General features: G+C 42.4%; 1 protein-coding gene across 1 annotated transcript in view; it reads left to right on the top strand.

Annotated features, from left to right (window-relative positions):
- The window catches only part of NSUN3 (NOP2/Sun RNA methyltransferase 3), a 187,202-nt gene extending 175,049 nt beyond the window's left edge, over positions 1 to 12,153 (top strand). The window contains exon 6 of the mRNA XM_058555636.1: positions 12,006 to 12,153. Within this exon, the coding sequence (XP_058411619.1) occupies positions 12,006 to 12,138 (133 nt within the window). The 3' untranslated portion in view covers positions 12,139 to 12,153. The remainder of the gene's footprint in view (positions 1 to 12,005) is intronic.
- The last annotated feature ends 2,001 nt before the right edge of the window (positions 12,154 to 14,154 follow it).

Consider the following 14,154-nt stretch of genomic DNA (forward strand, 5'->3'; position numbering starts at 1 on the left):
GAACAAAATACACTCGTGTCACCCAGGAAATTCCAGGAGATTTAGGGGCTCTGTGTCAGGAGCCAGGAACCAGGGTCAAAGACCAGATGTCAGAACACAAGATGCTCCCAGTGCTCTTGTGACTCAGGAAATAACAAGGATTTCAGGAGCTCTGTGCCAAACACCAGGGGCAGAGACCAATATACGTATATTTTCTCTTATTTCACTGTGCTCCAGGCAGATTTCATATTTGGCTTCTATCTGGACCTACCCTAATCACTTTGGGAGAAAAAAGACACCCAGCACATTTCTACATGAAGCTATATAATCCCTTTAGGAACATATCTCAGCATTAAATCATTCAGAGGAGTGAATCTTACAACATGGTCTGTGGACTCCTGCGGGTCCCTAAAACGCTTTTTGGGATTTTCAAGGTCAGAACTGTCTTCCTAACAACACTAGGACATTATTTTCCTTTTCCATCACATCCTCACACCAGTGTACAGTAGACTTTCCAAGAGGGCCGTGACGTGTGGTGACGCCATGGCTCTGCAGCTGACAGAAGCTGTGCTTGTGCGTCCTTGTGTTTTAAAAACTCTCAGCTTTAAATTCTGGTAGAAACACCCATATAAATAAAACCTCTTTGGAGTCTTCAATAATTATTTTAAGAATGTAAAGTGACTCTGGGAAATTTGAGAACTGTTAATTTGGGACAGCTGCTTCTAAAACTACAAGATGAGGTTGCTCAGGACTTTTTGTTCCATTTCTGCTGGTTTCCGTTCTCTATTTCAGAACTCAGCAGCTTAGATCCCACAGGAACAGGAAAGGAAGATCTTGTTAGAGTATTTTACACCATTCGAAGACTTTTAAATCTAAAATAAAATGAGAAGAAATGGAATTTTTTTGTGGCAGAACCAGGCTTTTTCAACATTAATCTTTTGTGTCTTTAATTAGCTATAAAATAGGATGAGGAACTAGCTAAATAGGCAATAGCTATTTATGACCACCTTACAGGAAGGCAGTAGGAATCCCAATCCTCCAACCAGTTAGGGGCAGAATAATTCCCCTACCCCTAATTAAGAGTTGTGCAGACCTGACAAAGTTGTGATGGTCCCATTGGTTGGATCTGTTAACTCCAGGAAAACAGTGGTGGCCAGGAAATTTGACTCAAAATGACCCAATTTTAAGATGCCACTGCAGAATGTGTGTGCACATCTAGGTTTCCGTATCAGTCAAGAAAACTGTATCCTGATTGTACTCCTGTTCACAATAGAAAGATAGACAGACACTGAGCGATCATCTAAAAATTCGTGTGTGGCAGCTCCATTTAGAGAGACCCACAAAACAATTTTCGTGAATTATAGGTAATTAAGACTATCCGCTTTCATTTTTTGAATAATTTAGATAATAGATCTCTATTCTCCTTGGGAATAACTGGGGCACTTTGTAGAAGAAGGAGCAATAATTTATCACTTTGGAAAGTGATTTCTGCACAATAAACACACCATAATTGTGGAAATAGTTAATGCCCACCTCCAAGAAGCGGACTCATTTTGCGTCTCTGTTTTATCTGCAGGGAACATGGAAGTCTGTCTCTGCAATTGTAGTTTTGAACTTGATTTTTGGCCAGTTTCTCATTTTTTTCAAAAGGGAAAACTGAAAATACATGGCCAAGTTACTGTATATTTTAAAAGTACATTTACTACAAAGTAAAGTGAAGGTATGATATGAAATAGGAAACAATACCTTTTTTGTCTTTTTTTTTTTTTGCTTTTCCTTTTGTTCTTGGAAGCTTGAATTCACAGAATTAAGGTGATCATATTCTGAAGCTCTTGGCGCACTGTCACCATCAGCTTTTGTAAAATCCACCTTTCGTTTGGTTTTGCTCTTGACTCTTTCCCATTCTCTTCGTCTCACAGTCACCCGCCCAGGAGGTTTGAGATGGATATCTGTCTAGGAACCCTCCTCACCTAGATGGTGGTGTTTTGTGGGGGAGGTATTCTTCCTTTCCTTGGATGGAATCACAGTTCAGAGCTCGTTTATATCTTACTCTTTTTCCTCAAAACTGTGTTTTAAGAAATCTATCCATGTTTCAATAAAGCATGTTTATTGCGTCTGTCTGCTGCATAGGACGCACCTGTCCGTTCTAGTTCCTTCTTTCCCTGAGGACGAGCCCCGGGCCCCAGCCCGCGGGTTCATCCTTGGTCCTTCAGTTCAGAATGTGAGTGCGGTGGGCGCAGGGGTTTCGTCTGCTTTGTGCACCGCTGTGGCCCCGCGCTCAAGAGCACCTGGCGCACAGCAGGCGCCCGGGGAATTTTTGCGGAATCAACGAACGAACTCCTTTGCGTGTGGTTGGCGTGTGGAAGATGCAGGCAAGTTAAGACTGCGTGGGCGTCGACCTCCTCAGAGATTTCTGCCCTGCCTTCCCGGCGGGGGCTGGCTTCCTCTCCTCTCCTGGACCGTTCCCTGGAAGCCCCCTCACGGCGGGCGCTGTCCCCGCTGTCACTCACCCTCCCGCTCTGCTCCGCGTGGCGTCCAGCACACCCTGCCCTCGGCTCTGCCGTCCCTCGTCGTTCGCCAGTCGCTGCCGCGGGTTCTCGCCGGCCTGTGGCTCCTGGAGGTGGAGACAGCGTGGCGAGAGCAGTGGTCTGGGGAGTGAGCGAGTCCTGCAGCATCACCCCTGAGCCTGGCCAAATAAGTAGTTCATCATGATGTAAACGTGGCCTTGGTGCACGTTCTCAGTCCTTTCCCACCTGGCTACTTTCCTAGACCGCTTCTGTGCAGAGATTCGGGGGCGGCCGCTGAGGCTGACAAACAGTCATCCTGTAGTTCCCAGTGTCAGCTCTGAGGCGAAGTTTCCTGCTTTTCTCTGTCCCTTAAACTAATTTTGAGTCGTCTTTATTCCGTGAAGGCTGTTGGACAGAAGGAATGTGGGTGAGAAAGATGGGAAATATCAGAAAAAAAGTGAACATCGTGTTCACAAGAAAGATTTCAGTGATGCTTTCAAATATTAAAATTATTAAAATACTAAGAAGGTTTTATTTGAAAAGAATTAGCAGTTGTATTATTCTCAAGGTCCTTTCTTGCTGTGGAAAAATGTAGAGATTTGTGCAGTGGAAGAACCAGGCTCGATTTGTGGCTAGAACCTATCAATGCAGTAAAATACCCAACAAGGCTGAATGTAATCCTCACTTCTCCCACCAAGCTGTAATTTATTAAAAATAAATTCAAGATCCGTATTGCTAAGTATCACCCACCAGTGCAGGGTTAATTATATAAACTCCAAAACATGCCAGCTGTCTTCATAGATAAATTAGTAGCTGGCATGAAATCTAATGGCAGAAGAAACATGCTCACAGGCTGACAACAACTGGTACATGGAAAACTTGGTTTAAACATTCATTCTCTGGTTTAAACACTAATTGGTGAGTAGTTGGATCACAGACATTGATATTGTTGACCTCAATTACTTCACTGTATCTCGACATGTTAAAATGCAGAGGAAAAAATAAGTGCATAAAATAGCAATCAGACTTTGAAAATGCTCTGTTGTCTTGAAAGCTCAATTAGGAATGAGGTGTCAGTTTTGTAGAGAGCGTTTCGGGAGCTGGTTCTGCAGCAATCTGACACTCACTTTTAAGTGGAATCATGTAGTATCTGACAGGAGTTTTTCACTAGGTTCTCTTTTAAATATTAGATCTGTTCTCTTCCTCTTTTTCTTTTTTTTGGCTAGATTTGAGGGGCCAGGTAGACATGCACTCTAGGTGCTAAGTTTAGAAGTGTGAGTGTATGTGTGTGTGGCTATTAAGGTAAGTATGAAGATATGTTGTATTTAAAGTTTTAATGGGACTTCCTCATTTCTTCTCTCTTCCTTGCTTTCTGAACTATTTCATTTGAGGCCAACATTTAAGACCATTTATTTTTGAATTGCATTTTGTGTTCTTTATGGAAGTTAAAGGAAGAAAAGAGTTATATTCCTTGTCATCTGTGAGAAAGATTCAGGATTCTAAGGGCACAGCAAGTTAGCAGGATTTTCCTGAGCCCAGAGTGGCCATGGGCAGGTGGAATCTGGTGGTTGGTAATAGCTCCGGGAGGTAACCTTTAGCAGGTGCTAATCTGCCTCACAGGCCTCCTCATCCCCCACCCAAGGACCCCCAGACCCTCTCCTGCTTCCCAGCCCTCCCTAGCCACATACCTCCCAACTCACAAAGGTTCATCATCTTCTAACATTCATCATGTCAAACCTCAGTGGTTACTATAAAGGTTGGACTCCTTCACCTTTACAACCTCTACCCCTCCTGCCGCACTCAGAGTTCTTTTAAACTTGATTTTACCTGTGTAAAACAATAAACAACAAGTACTTTTCCTTAGTCTGATAATTAAAAGAGAAAGTTTATTATTTATGAGTGTTGCTCCTTAGGGAAGTAAATTTATTTCCTAAATTTCCATTTTCCATCATGAATGTGGAGATGATAATTTTAAACATGAGATCAGTTTCAGACCAGATAGTCAACTAACAGGGATTTTAAGATTCTTTATTGAAAAGGGCTGTAACACGGATCACTGAAAATTCTGATTTAGGTATTTCAATATATTTGTAGACTCAGAATTTCAGACATTTTTAAAAGAAGGAGAATTTAAACATTGTATGGTCTAGTGGTTTTCAAAATTTGGGGAGGAAAGTAGGTACAAATCCTATTTTCAATTAAACTCCTATGGAGAGTGAAAGCAGAGCTGGCATGGCGATGGAGGTGCCAGATCCTCTGCCCTCCTCCTCTGGGAGCCGGCAGCCTTCAGGAGACGTCAGCTAAAGCCCAGGAGTGTGTCTGGATTCATCTCTCTGGATTTAGACTCTTTTAGTCTGGATTTAGTCTGGATTTAGACTCTTACATAGACGTTTCCTCTTGTCTCGTGTTCCTTGCCTCGTCCTGGAGAACTCGGGCTGGGAGGCTGGCTTTCCAGATGGCCCACTGTCGCTCTGCCCTCTTCGCCTCTGCAGGCTCCTGGCAAGTCCAGCCAGATACCCACTGCTAGCTCCTGGGTTGACCCTTCATTTTCCGTTTCTTCAGCTATGGTTGGCAGTCTGACCAGTTTTCCTGTTTCTGGCCTCTCTCCAGTTCAAACCTTGGGTCTCAGGGATAGACTAAATTGATCACAACTAAGTAGTAAATTTAAAGTCCTCAGTTTCCTCAGCAGCGGAAGAACTGTCACACACCAGCCATAAGACAAAGGAGCATTTCGTGGATGAGCTTCATGCTGCTACTAAATATTCTGGATAAGATGTTGGTCCTCCTTCCAGCAAATTCCATCACAAAGGGATGTTCAGTTTCCTGAACATCTTTGAGAAGACATGAGCTAGGTGAGAAAAACAGTGCTCACAGAGGTGTGGATTCTGTGGTGAACTGAAGTGTGTCTCCCAGAATTCATGTGTCGGAGCTCTAACCCCCAGATACCTCAGATTCTGACTGCCTTTGGAGACAGGGCCTTTACCAAGGTGGTGAAGGCTAACCAAGGTCACATGAGTGGGCCCTCATCCAGTGTGACGATCCTCGTGAGAAGAGGGAAAGACACCAGGGTGCGTGCACACAAGAAAGGCCGAGGGAGCACACAGCCAGAGGGCACCGTCTGCAAGCCAAGGAGAGAGCCCTCGGGACAGAGACCTGATGGAAAGTCTCAGCCTCCAGGACAGTGAGAAATAAATTTCTGCTGTTTAAGCCACTCAGTCTGCAGTATTTTGTTACGTCAGCCCTAGTAAATTTATATAGAATCCAAATGAAGATTGTATTTCTTTGTTGTTGCAAAAAAAAAGTTCATTAATTTTGAAAAGGATATATATAATTCTAAAATTTTATTTAGAAATAACTAGAGGCTAATGTTGAGGCCTGGCCGCTTGGCACCCATATGACCCCCTGTGTGAGCCCACCAGCTGGGGAAGACAAAGCCTTGATGCCCTGGTGCACCCTTTTCCCACAGTCATAAACACTGTCGATCAAACGGTTTGCTCTTTCCAAATAAGCCCATAATCACTTCTGAATCCTTTAAGAAATATTTAGAATAGATTAAACGCTATAACAATAAGTAAGTCCTCTTTGTAACCCAGGTTAAGATATCAGATTACTCAAAAGGATGCTAAACTCCGAAGTCTATTCCGAGTTTATAAAACATTAGCACTCAGATAGATCTTGGGGCTTAACAGTACAAACCTTTAATTTTTGTTAGCATACAGGGTATAAATACTGAGAAGCATTCCCATACTACTTACTCGGAACATTTTAATCTTGTGTAGTTCTGAATAGTGGCTGAATTCTAGCAGGACATATCTATATATGTTGTATAAATTGTCTGACTATGAAAATACATAATTTTATTACCTTCTTATTTTTCCTCAATCCCTTTCGAGTATAGTTTCAGTGGACTTGCCCTAGCAATAGTGCACCCTCACTGAAGAGGATATGTCCTGAGTTAGCAACACAGACCGTTCTAGGAGCATCCGAACACGTTTAAATACAGTTGTCTAATTGTCGTAACGATGATGAGCACGGTCCAGAAAAAAGCTCAGTCTCTAAGGAGACTGTCACTTTGAAAACATAAAAAGAACAGTTGTTAGATTGTCACGAGGTTAGTAGCTTCATCTGAATGATTTTGATAAATGGCAAATATTTCATCTATGTTATAAAGACACAATAAATTTTAAAACACCTTACAATTACCTTGCCTTTTATCCAAGGAAATCTAGCAGGAACTCCTGTTTCAAAAAAATTCTTTAAGATCATTTAGCTGATATTCCCTCATGTATGAAACATATCCATTGCATAGCTAACTGCTGAATTGATCTAATTTTATCAGCAAAATTAAATTTTCACTTTTATCTAGGTAGGTGTTTTAAAGATTCTTGTGTGAAAACTTCACCTAATGAATATTCCACATAATAGTTTATTTTATTAGATGATTATTTTCAAGCTAATTCCTGCTTAGCCATATATTGTTTCCTTTCTTAGAGAAAACCATTGTGTTTAAAATATCTGAAAAAGGTATGTGAGGTCACCAAGGAGCAACATAGAGTGTTAAATTAAACATATCCTCCCGACAGAAAAACAAAAACAAAAACCAACCACTACAGTACAAGAATCTTAAACCGTTCAGGACCTAAGCATCACTTTTTCCAACTTTTTTATTTGACAGGAAGCTGGTTCGTGGTAGAGCCAAGACTAGGAGCCAAATGGTCATGTTCGCATGACTTTATACTGTGCTTTTCCAACTGTATGGCCTCTTTGTGGTCAGGCATTGTGGGGTCAGACATTTTCGGGATGAATGGTCTGCTGACACCTTGGCCTGGTTCCATCTGTGTGCAGTGCAGAGTGGTAGAGCTTGGCGTTTTAATCCCTCACACATCATCCGTGACTTAAGATTGGGCACAAAGGGAGAGTGAGTGTTATCCTTGGCAAGGTCTGGGGTAGGTGTGATCTGGAGCCCTAAGATCTCACTGATTGTATTTCAATTTAAAAAGGTGTTCAGACACTTGAGTGAAGGGAAAGGAAGGCTGGGGAAATCTGTGGATTGGGAAGTTACTGCAATTTACTTGCAGGGTAGGACCAGCTGGTAATGGTTTGGATATGAATAGAATTGAAAATTAATGTTGCTGAAACTCAGATTGTTTTAATTTCAATTTGTGTGGGAGGTTTCGGGAGAAGGCTAACAGGGAGCTGGGGCCTGGAATCAAAGGGACTGTGTTGGCCACTGAGCAGCTGTGTGCCTTGGAAGTGACTTCACATCTCTGATGTTGTGTCTTTGTGAGTTAGGAACACTGGTCATGGCTAACTTCTAATGAGTGGCTATTGTGTGCCAGGCATCATTCTAGACTGCTTTACACGTACTGACTCATGAGTCTCCATAAAAACCTGTGAGATCGTTACTGTTATAAGCCCCCTCTCACTTCCTAAGTGACGAAGCCCAGCAAGGTAGAGGTTAGAGCCACAGCGAGCGGGGAAGAGCCCCGACGAGCTCAGATGACCCGGCTCCAGAACCCATGCTCCTGCTGTGCCAGGACGTTGAATAAATTGGGCCTATGGGGACCTTCGTGTACCAGGCGCACCTCATGTAACTCAACCTTGAGACAGAAAGCGCTTTACTGTTCCTAACCCAGAAATAAGTTTGGACCTAAAATTGTGAATTCTGTTCCTTGAACTCTCTTATGTTCCAGCGCTAGCTTGTGCCCTGATGGTCAGCGGCACGATTTCAATGTCCTTCGTCTCCAGACAGGGCTTCCTCCTCACAGATCGATGCCTTTCTCTATTTTTGAGCCTTTAGGAGTCTTTCAAACACTTGTTCTGATTTTTAAAAAATTTTCACCTGTCTTTCAGATGAGGAATATTTCCTATACATAAAATCACCTTCTAAAAATCCCTAAAAGAGTTTGTACCCTGGTTTTAAAAGGTCTACTTGTTAACAGCAATTAGTAATCATGATGTCCTTGAGGACAGCAAAGAAGGCACATTTTCAACTTTTGTGAAGATTCTCACTTTTCTAGCTTCCCTAATGCTTCTCAGTCTGTAGGTATTTGGGTCCAGGTTTATGGTTTGTCTGCCTTCAAGCCACAGGATACAAATTCTGTGTGCATTGCTCCTGATAAATTCAACAGATATTTGTGTAAATGCCATGCTGCATGTAAAGTGACAAGAATCTCGCTATAATTTGGCATGAGGTGAAGCATTAATTAAGGGATATACATACAAATGAGTTGAGGGAAAACATTTTGCTGTCAGGTAGTTTGGAAAAGGACCATAATGAACATTGTTGGCATTTTTGTGACCTATAAATGCTATATAAAGCTTCACAAAAACATCTACTGAGGTCAGCAGCAACAAAGCATTAACTACTGGGTACTTAAACCACTGGTGAAATGAATCATATTAAAGCTTCAGGAGAATAAATCACTATTTACTGATGCAGAATAGATTACATGATTATTGCAAGCCGCAGCATATGAGAATATAATATCATTCATAAAATATGGAGTAAAGTAGACCTATTTACTGCAAGCTATTATTTTTGATGCACGTTCTTTTTTAATTAATAGAACAAATGCTGATAGCACAACGCCTGGACGCCCAAGTGAGAGAAAAGTATCCATTCTACAGAGAGTGGAACTGGGAATTCAAGGCATTTAAAATTATTTTATATTTAATACAGCTGCCCCCAAATAAAAGTTAGTGCTCTTTGAAATGTGACAGTGGCTAATGCTCTTTGACTGTTCTTGTCAAACTTTAGAGACTCTGATTCGAATGAAATATTTATAGGCGAACACTGACGGGGAAATGATGAGGTGGGCTGACCCCCCTGGGTTGAGTAATGCCTCCTTGATCAGCCTTTGCCTTCCAGTTGAGTGCGAGCCGTCCCCTGAGGACAGCATCATGTCACCTCTGGGTCTTCAGCATCAATGAATCCTCAGCCTCAGGCACTGGAGGAAGTTGAGTACCTGTTCCATCTTCCGTGGATCTTCTCTGTGCTCTAACGTTGTCTCTGATGTTTTTTCAGGCTAGCTAGTGTGGCGCTTTCATTTCTGTCTCTATATCCATCCCAATCTGACAGGTTTAGCCCCACATAAAGGTGCAGCTGTTCTTCATACTTGAGAACCAGTCTTGATCTTAGCAGTGATGTAAGAGTGGGATGGAAAAGTGGTAATAAATAACCCTACTTACCTTGCATGCCTCAAATTGAAGCAGCATTACTGTGGCTCTGCTCTGATGGTAGGGATCCAGTCTTCTGGAACTTACGTTCCTCCCCCCAGTTTCCATTCCTCTGGAGGGAACAATTTTGTCTTCCGTTTTCATCGCTAGGTATCAGGCCTTGAATCCAGTTGTTGTGTAGATCATAGTCTTAAATATCTGTTCCACAGATGTTTGCTGCTGGTAATAATTCCCACCTTATTTCGAGTAGAGTAGTTCCTTTGTCTTATCTCTTTGCCCAGACTGTAATCTCCTTAAGGGCAAGAGATGTTTGTGCTCTATCCAGGGAAAATATTGGCCAGAAGCTTACCAAATCTGTTTCCTTTGCCTGGGTCCACAACTAAACTCTACTTCATAGATCTTCACATTTAGTCGGGACAGCGAGACTAGTTGCAGATGATAGAATTTAAGAAAAAGTGATGTGCCATTTTGAGTTTGGGGCAATTAAGAGCAGATGTGCCTTCTCTAAGCCCCCTCACCCCCCCACCCCCACCCCAGCTGGCTGAATGTTGCTACATTGATTGTGAAAACATGTGTTGAAGCAAGTGGAACTAAAACAAGTTTCCTGCAGTTCCTGAATGACTATGTGAAGCAGAGACCTGTTGTCAGGTCTGATGTTAAGCCACTGAGATTTTGAATTTTTTTTTAAAGCAACTAACCTACTTTAATTTATTCACAGGTGAGCTGTGGCTATTATAAAAATCTAAAATACATTGCAATAGAGTTCAAGGAAATGGATATTGAAGGCTGGAAATAGGGCACCTCACACACTGCGCTGACAGCACGCGGTAAACTATAATCCGCCGTATGTATCGGGGCAGATGGCATGCCTGCTCGGCTGACCACCAGGGGAAGGGAGTGGAAAGAATAAATTGTTGGTGTGTGTTGGCTAATATTAACTGAGGTTGGCACAGATAAAGGTGACCTCAGGAAACTGACCAACTTGCAAGCATAAATAAATGGAAATAGAGAAAGCCCAGAAAAATGGTTCTTGTAGAGTTGGAAACAACTGGATGTAAGATTTGCTGCCAAACATGACTGAGAAAGCTTGTGAGCAGAAGCCTGTTGAAAGGAGCCTGAGAGCCTCAGGAAGCTGCCATGATTGTTGGAGCAAATAAAGACATCAGATTGGGGAGCTGTGCCCATGAAAGGACTTGGGTATGTTGGAGTACAACATACTAATTGGAAACAAATAATTTAGACTCCTAAAAAAGCAATAATCTAGGACTAGAACTCTAAGACTAAACTTTAAATCAGCTATTGGAACTTCAGCCTTCAATGAGCAGAAAGTGGGTTCCCAAAGCTTTTATGTCTCCAGAGTGGGCAGAAGTTCCAAAATGTGTTTTAAATATGGCTGTGGAGGACTTTGACACAGAAGAACTATCTCCCGCACACAACTCAGACGGCCAACAGATTAAAAGAACAATGGATGAAGATGTTCTTTCCAAAGAACAGAATCAAGTTGGTACATTTGTTCCACAGGATTTCAGAATTGCTATGTACCAGTTACTGCTTTGTGATTTCTGTTCTTCTCTCTCTTTTTTTTTTGTGTGTGTGTGGAAGATCAGCCCTGTGCTAACATCTGCCAATCCTCCTCTTTTTTTGCTGAGGAAGACTGGCCCTGGGCTAACATCCATGCCCATCTTCCTCCACTTTATATAGGACGCCACCACAGCATGGCTTGACGAGCGGTGCGTTGGTGCACGCCCGGGATCTGAACTGGTGAACCCTGGGCCGCCCCAGCGGAGCGTTTGCACTTAACCTCTTGCGCCACCAGGCCGGCCCCTGTTCTTCTCTTTTTTGAATGGAAATGTTTATTGCAGTTATACTGTCCCTCTCCCACATTCTTCAGTCAGTGTCAGAGGGAGGCAGATAATTTCTTTTTGGTTCATTAGTCACCAGACCGTGAGAAGCAACACGAGGCAAGTTAAAGAGGACTTTGCATCGTCAGGAGTCTTGAACTTTCAGCTGGCTGCAGTGATTCCTTAGGACTTTAAGTTTCCTTGGGAGTGGATGGATGAGTGTGTTCTGTATGTGGGATGAAAAGCAAAATGAGTATTTCTTGACCACAAAGGAGAATTATGGCAGAGACAATGGTGTATGTTCACCAAACACGTTTCTTTTTCCTCTTGGGCATGTTGATGGACTAAGTTCCCTAGCTGACTTGCAACAGATGGATAAAGCCTTGTGCCTGGATTCTGGTGAATGGAATGTGGGGAGAAGTGTTTTATGCAGCTTCTAGGTCTAGACCACAGAAATCACCATGAACAGTCATCTGCTCTCTTCCTCTTCCTCTTTCAGGGCGTCCTCGGAGTCTATGCATTCAAGATGGTGGCATTGTAAAACGGAAGGAGCCAAACTGGTGAATCAGAGCCTTCTCAACCCCCGTCACCGCTTCATTAGAGTATGGCATAAGCAATCGATAAACATTTAGTAAATGACTGAAAATTTGAGAGTTTTTTCCTAGGAGTTAGCCTACCCTGACTAATATGCCCAATCTTGGCAACTTTTGTTATTTCATGAAGATACTGCTCTTGGATTTATTTTGTATTTTTTTAATATCTCAACCCTTTTGGTTTTTTTAAATTTATGTTTTAACCAGTATTATAATCCATTCTGGTTTCCTTAGATTGATTTCATAAATTACTGAGTTGAATACTTGGTTCATTTATTTTTAATTTTGTTTGTTCAACATGAAAGCATTCAAATCTATTAATTTTACTCTGAGTACATTTTACTCTGCTTCTCTGAGTACAGCTTTGGCCACATCCCACAAATTTTGACATATTATTTTATTTTATCATATTCTCGTCATCATTTTCCATGGGGCTCCCAATGAAGTTTTTATTTCCTTTTTAACACAAGAGTTTGGGAGAAGGGTTTTACATTTCCATGTGGTTAAGCATACTTGTTTTAAATAGTGCTCCTCTGCTTATAGCTGAGGAATTTTGGATAAGTTTCTTAAGTTTTCTGGACTTCTCTTACAAACTCATGGGGTTGTTGAGAGTACTAAAGGAGAAATTACAGGCAAATTAATACCATTAATTTATACCATTAATTATACCAATTATATACCATTAATTAATACCATTTATTAATACCATTATAATACCATCATTAATACCATGCCTACTCAATTATAATAACAGTAAGTATTAATAAATGCTATTAGATTGCTTTCGTTGTAATATTCTGCTGAACTCTAAGGGTGGTACCTGTGCCTCTGGAGGGAGAGCACTCCAATTTTCCACTTGATCCTGGTTCTCTCAACAGTGGGACCAGCAGTGAGAGATGAACACAGTATCTCTGATCCAATATAAGAACAGCAGGATCCCTCTCTTTTATGTGGCAAAGTGTGTCGCAGGGTCTTCTGGATATCTATTGGTGTGTAACAAACCACCCCAAAACTTAGTAGCTTAAAACAGCAACAACATATATGTTGCTTACAAATCTGCAATTTGGGCTCAGCCTGTTGGGTAGCTCATGTCTGCCATGCTCAGCGTCAGCTGGGACATCTCTGAGTCTGAGAGCTGGAATCACTAGATGGCTTGCCCATTTATACATCCAGTGGTTGATCCTGGCTGTCAGTTTAGACCTTAGCTGGTGCTGTGGCCAGAACACATAGTAGTCGCCTCTTTATGTGGCCTGGGCTTCCTCACAACATGGAGAGGGACAGAGAGCCAGAGAGCCAGATGGAAACAATATGGACTTTTCTAACAGCCATGGAAGTCACGTACTGTCCCTTCCTCTATATTCTGTTTGTTAAAAGCATGTAACTAAGGAGGCCTATATGCAAACGGAGGGGGATAGACTCAGCTCCCGATGAAGGGGCATCAGTGGGTGGCATTGTGAGAACATGGGGGATGGAGCACACTGATGGATGGACCCAGGACCTGATGAAGGAGCATCAGTGCGGCATTGTGAGAACATGGAGGATGGGGCACACTGATGGATGGACCCAGGTCCTGATGAAGGAGCATCAGTGCGGCATTGTGAGAACATGGAGGATGGGGCACACTGATGGATGGACCCAGGTCCTGACGAAGGAGCATCAGTGTGGCATTGTGAGAACAGGTGGGATGGGGCACACTGATGGATGGAGCCAGCTCCTGATGAAGAAGCAGCAGTGTGGTATTGTGAGATCACGTGGGATGGGGCACGCTGATGTGACCGTCATTGGAACGTGGGTCTGCCACACTGGGCCTTTTGCTGATTAATTTTCATTTCTACCCCCTACTCTGATATAGAATGAAAACTCCAGGCAGCTTCTGATTGGAGAATTGGCTCTAGGTCTTTACATTTGCCATTTGTTGTCTTCTGAGTCTTCATAGGCATTTTATTGGGAATATTGGAGAAGTGGATATTGCACCCTCCATCAGAGACGAATGAGAGCATAATGGGCCACTTTCCCTAATGCCAGAACATCATCAGGAAACATCACCAAATCAAC

This window comes from Diceros bicornis, chromosome 15, assembly GCF_020826845.1.
Source record: "Diceros bicornis minor isolate mBicDic1 chromosome 15, mDicBic1.mat.cur, whole genome shotgun sequence".
In the NCBI taxonomy this organism is placed as follows: domain Eukaryota; kingdom Metazoa; phylum Chordata; class Mammalia; order Perissodactyla; family Rhinocerotidae; genus Diceros; species Diceros bicornis.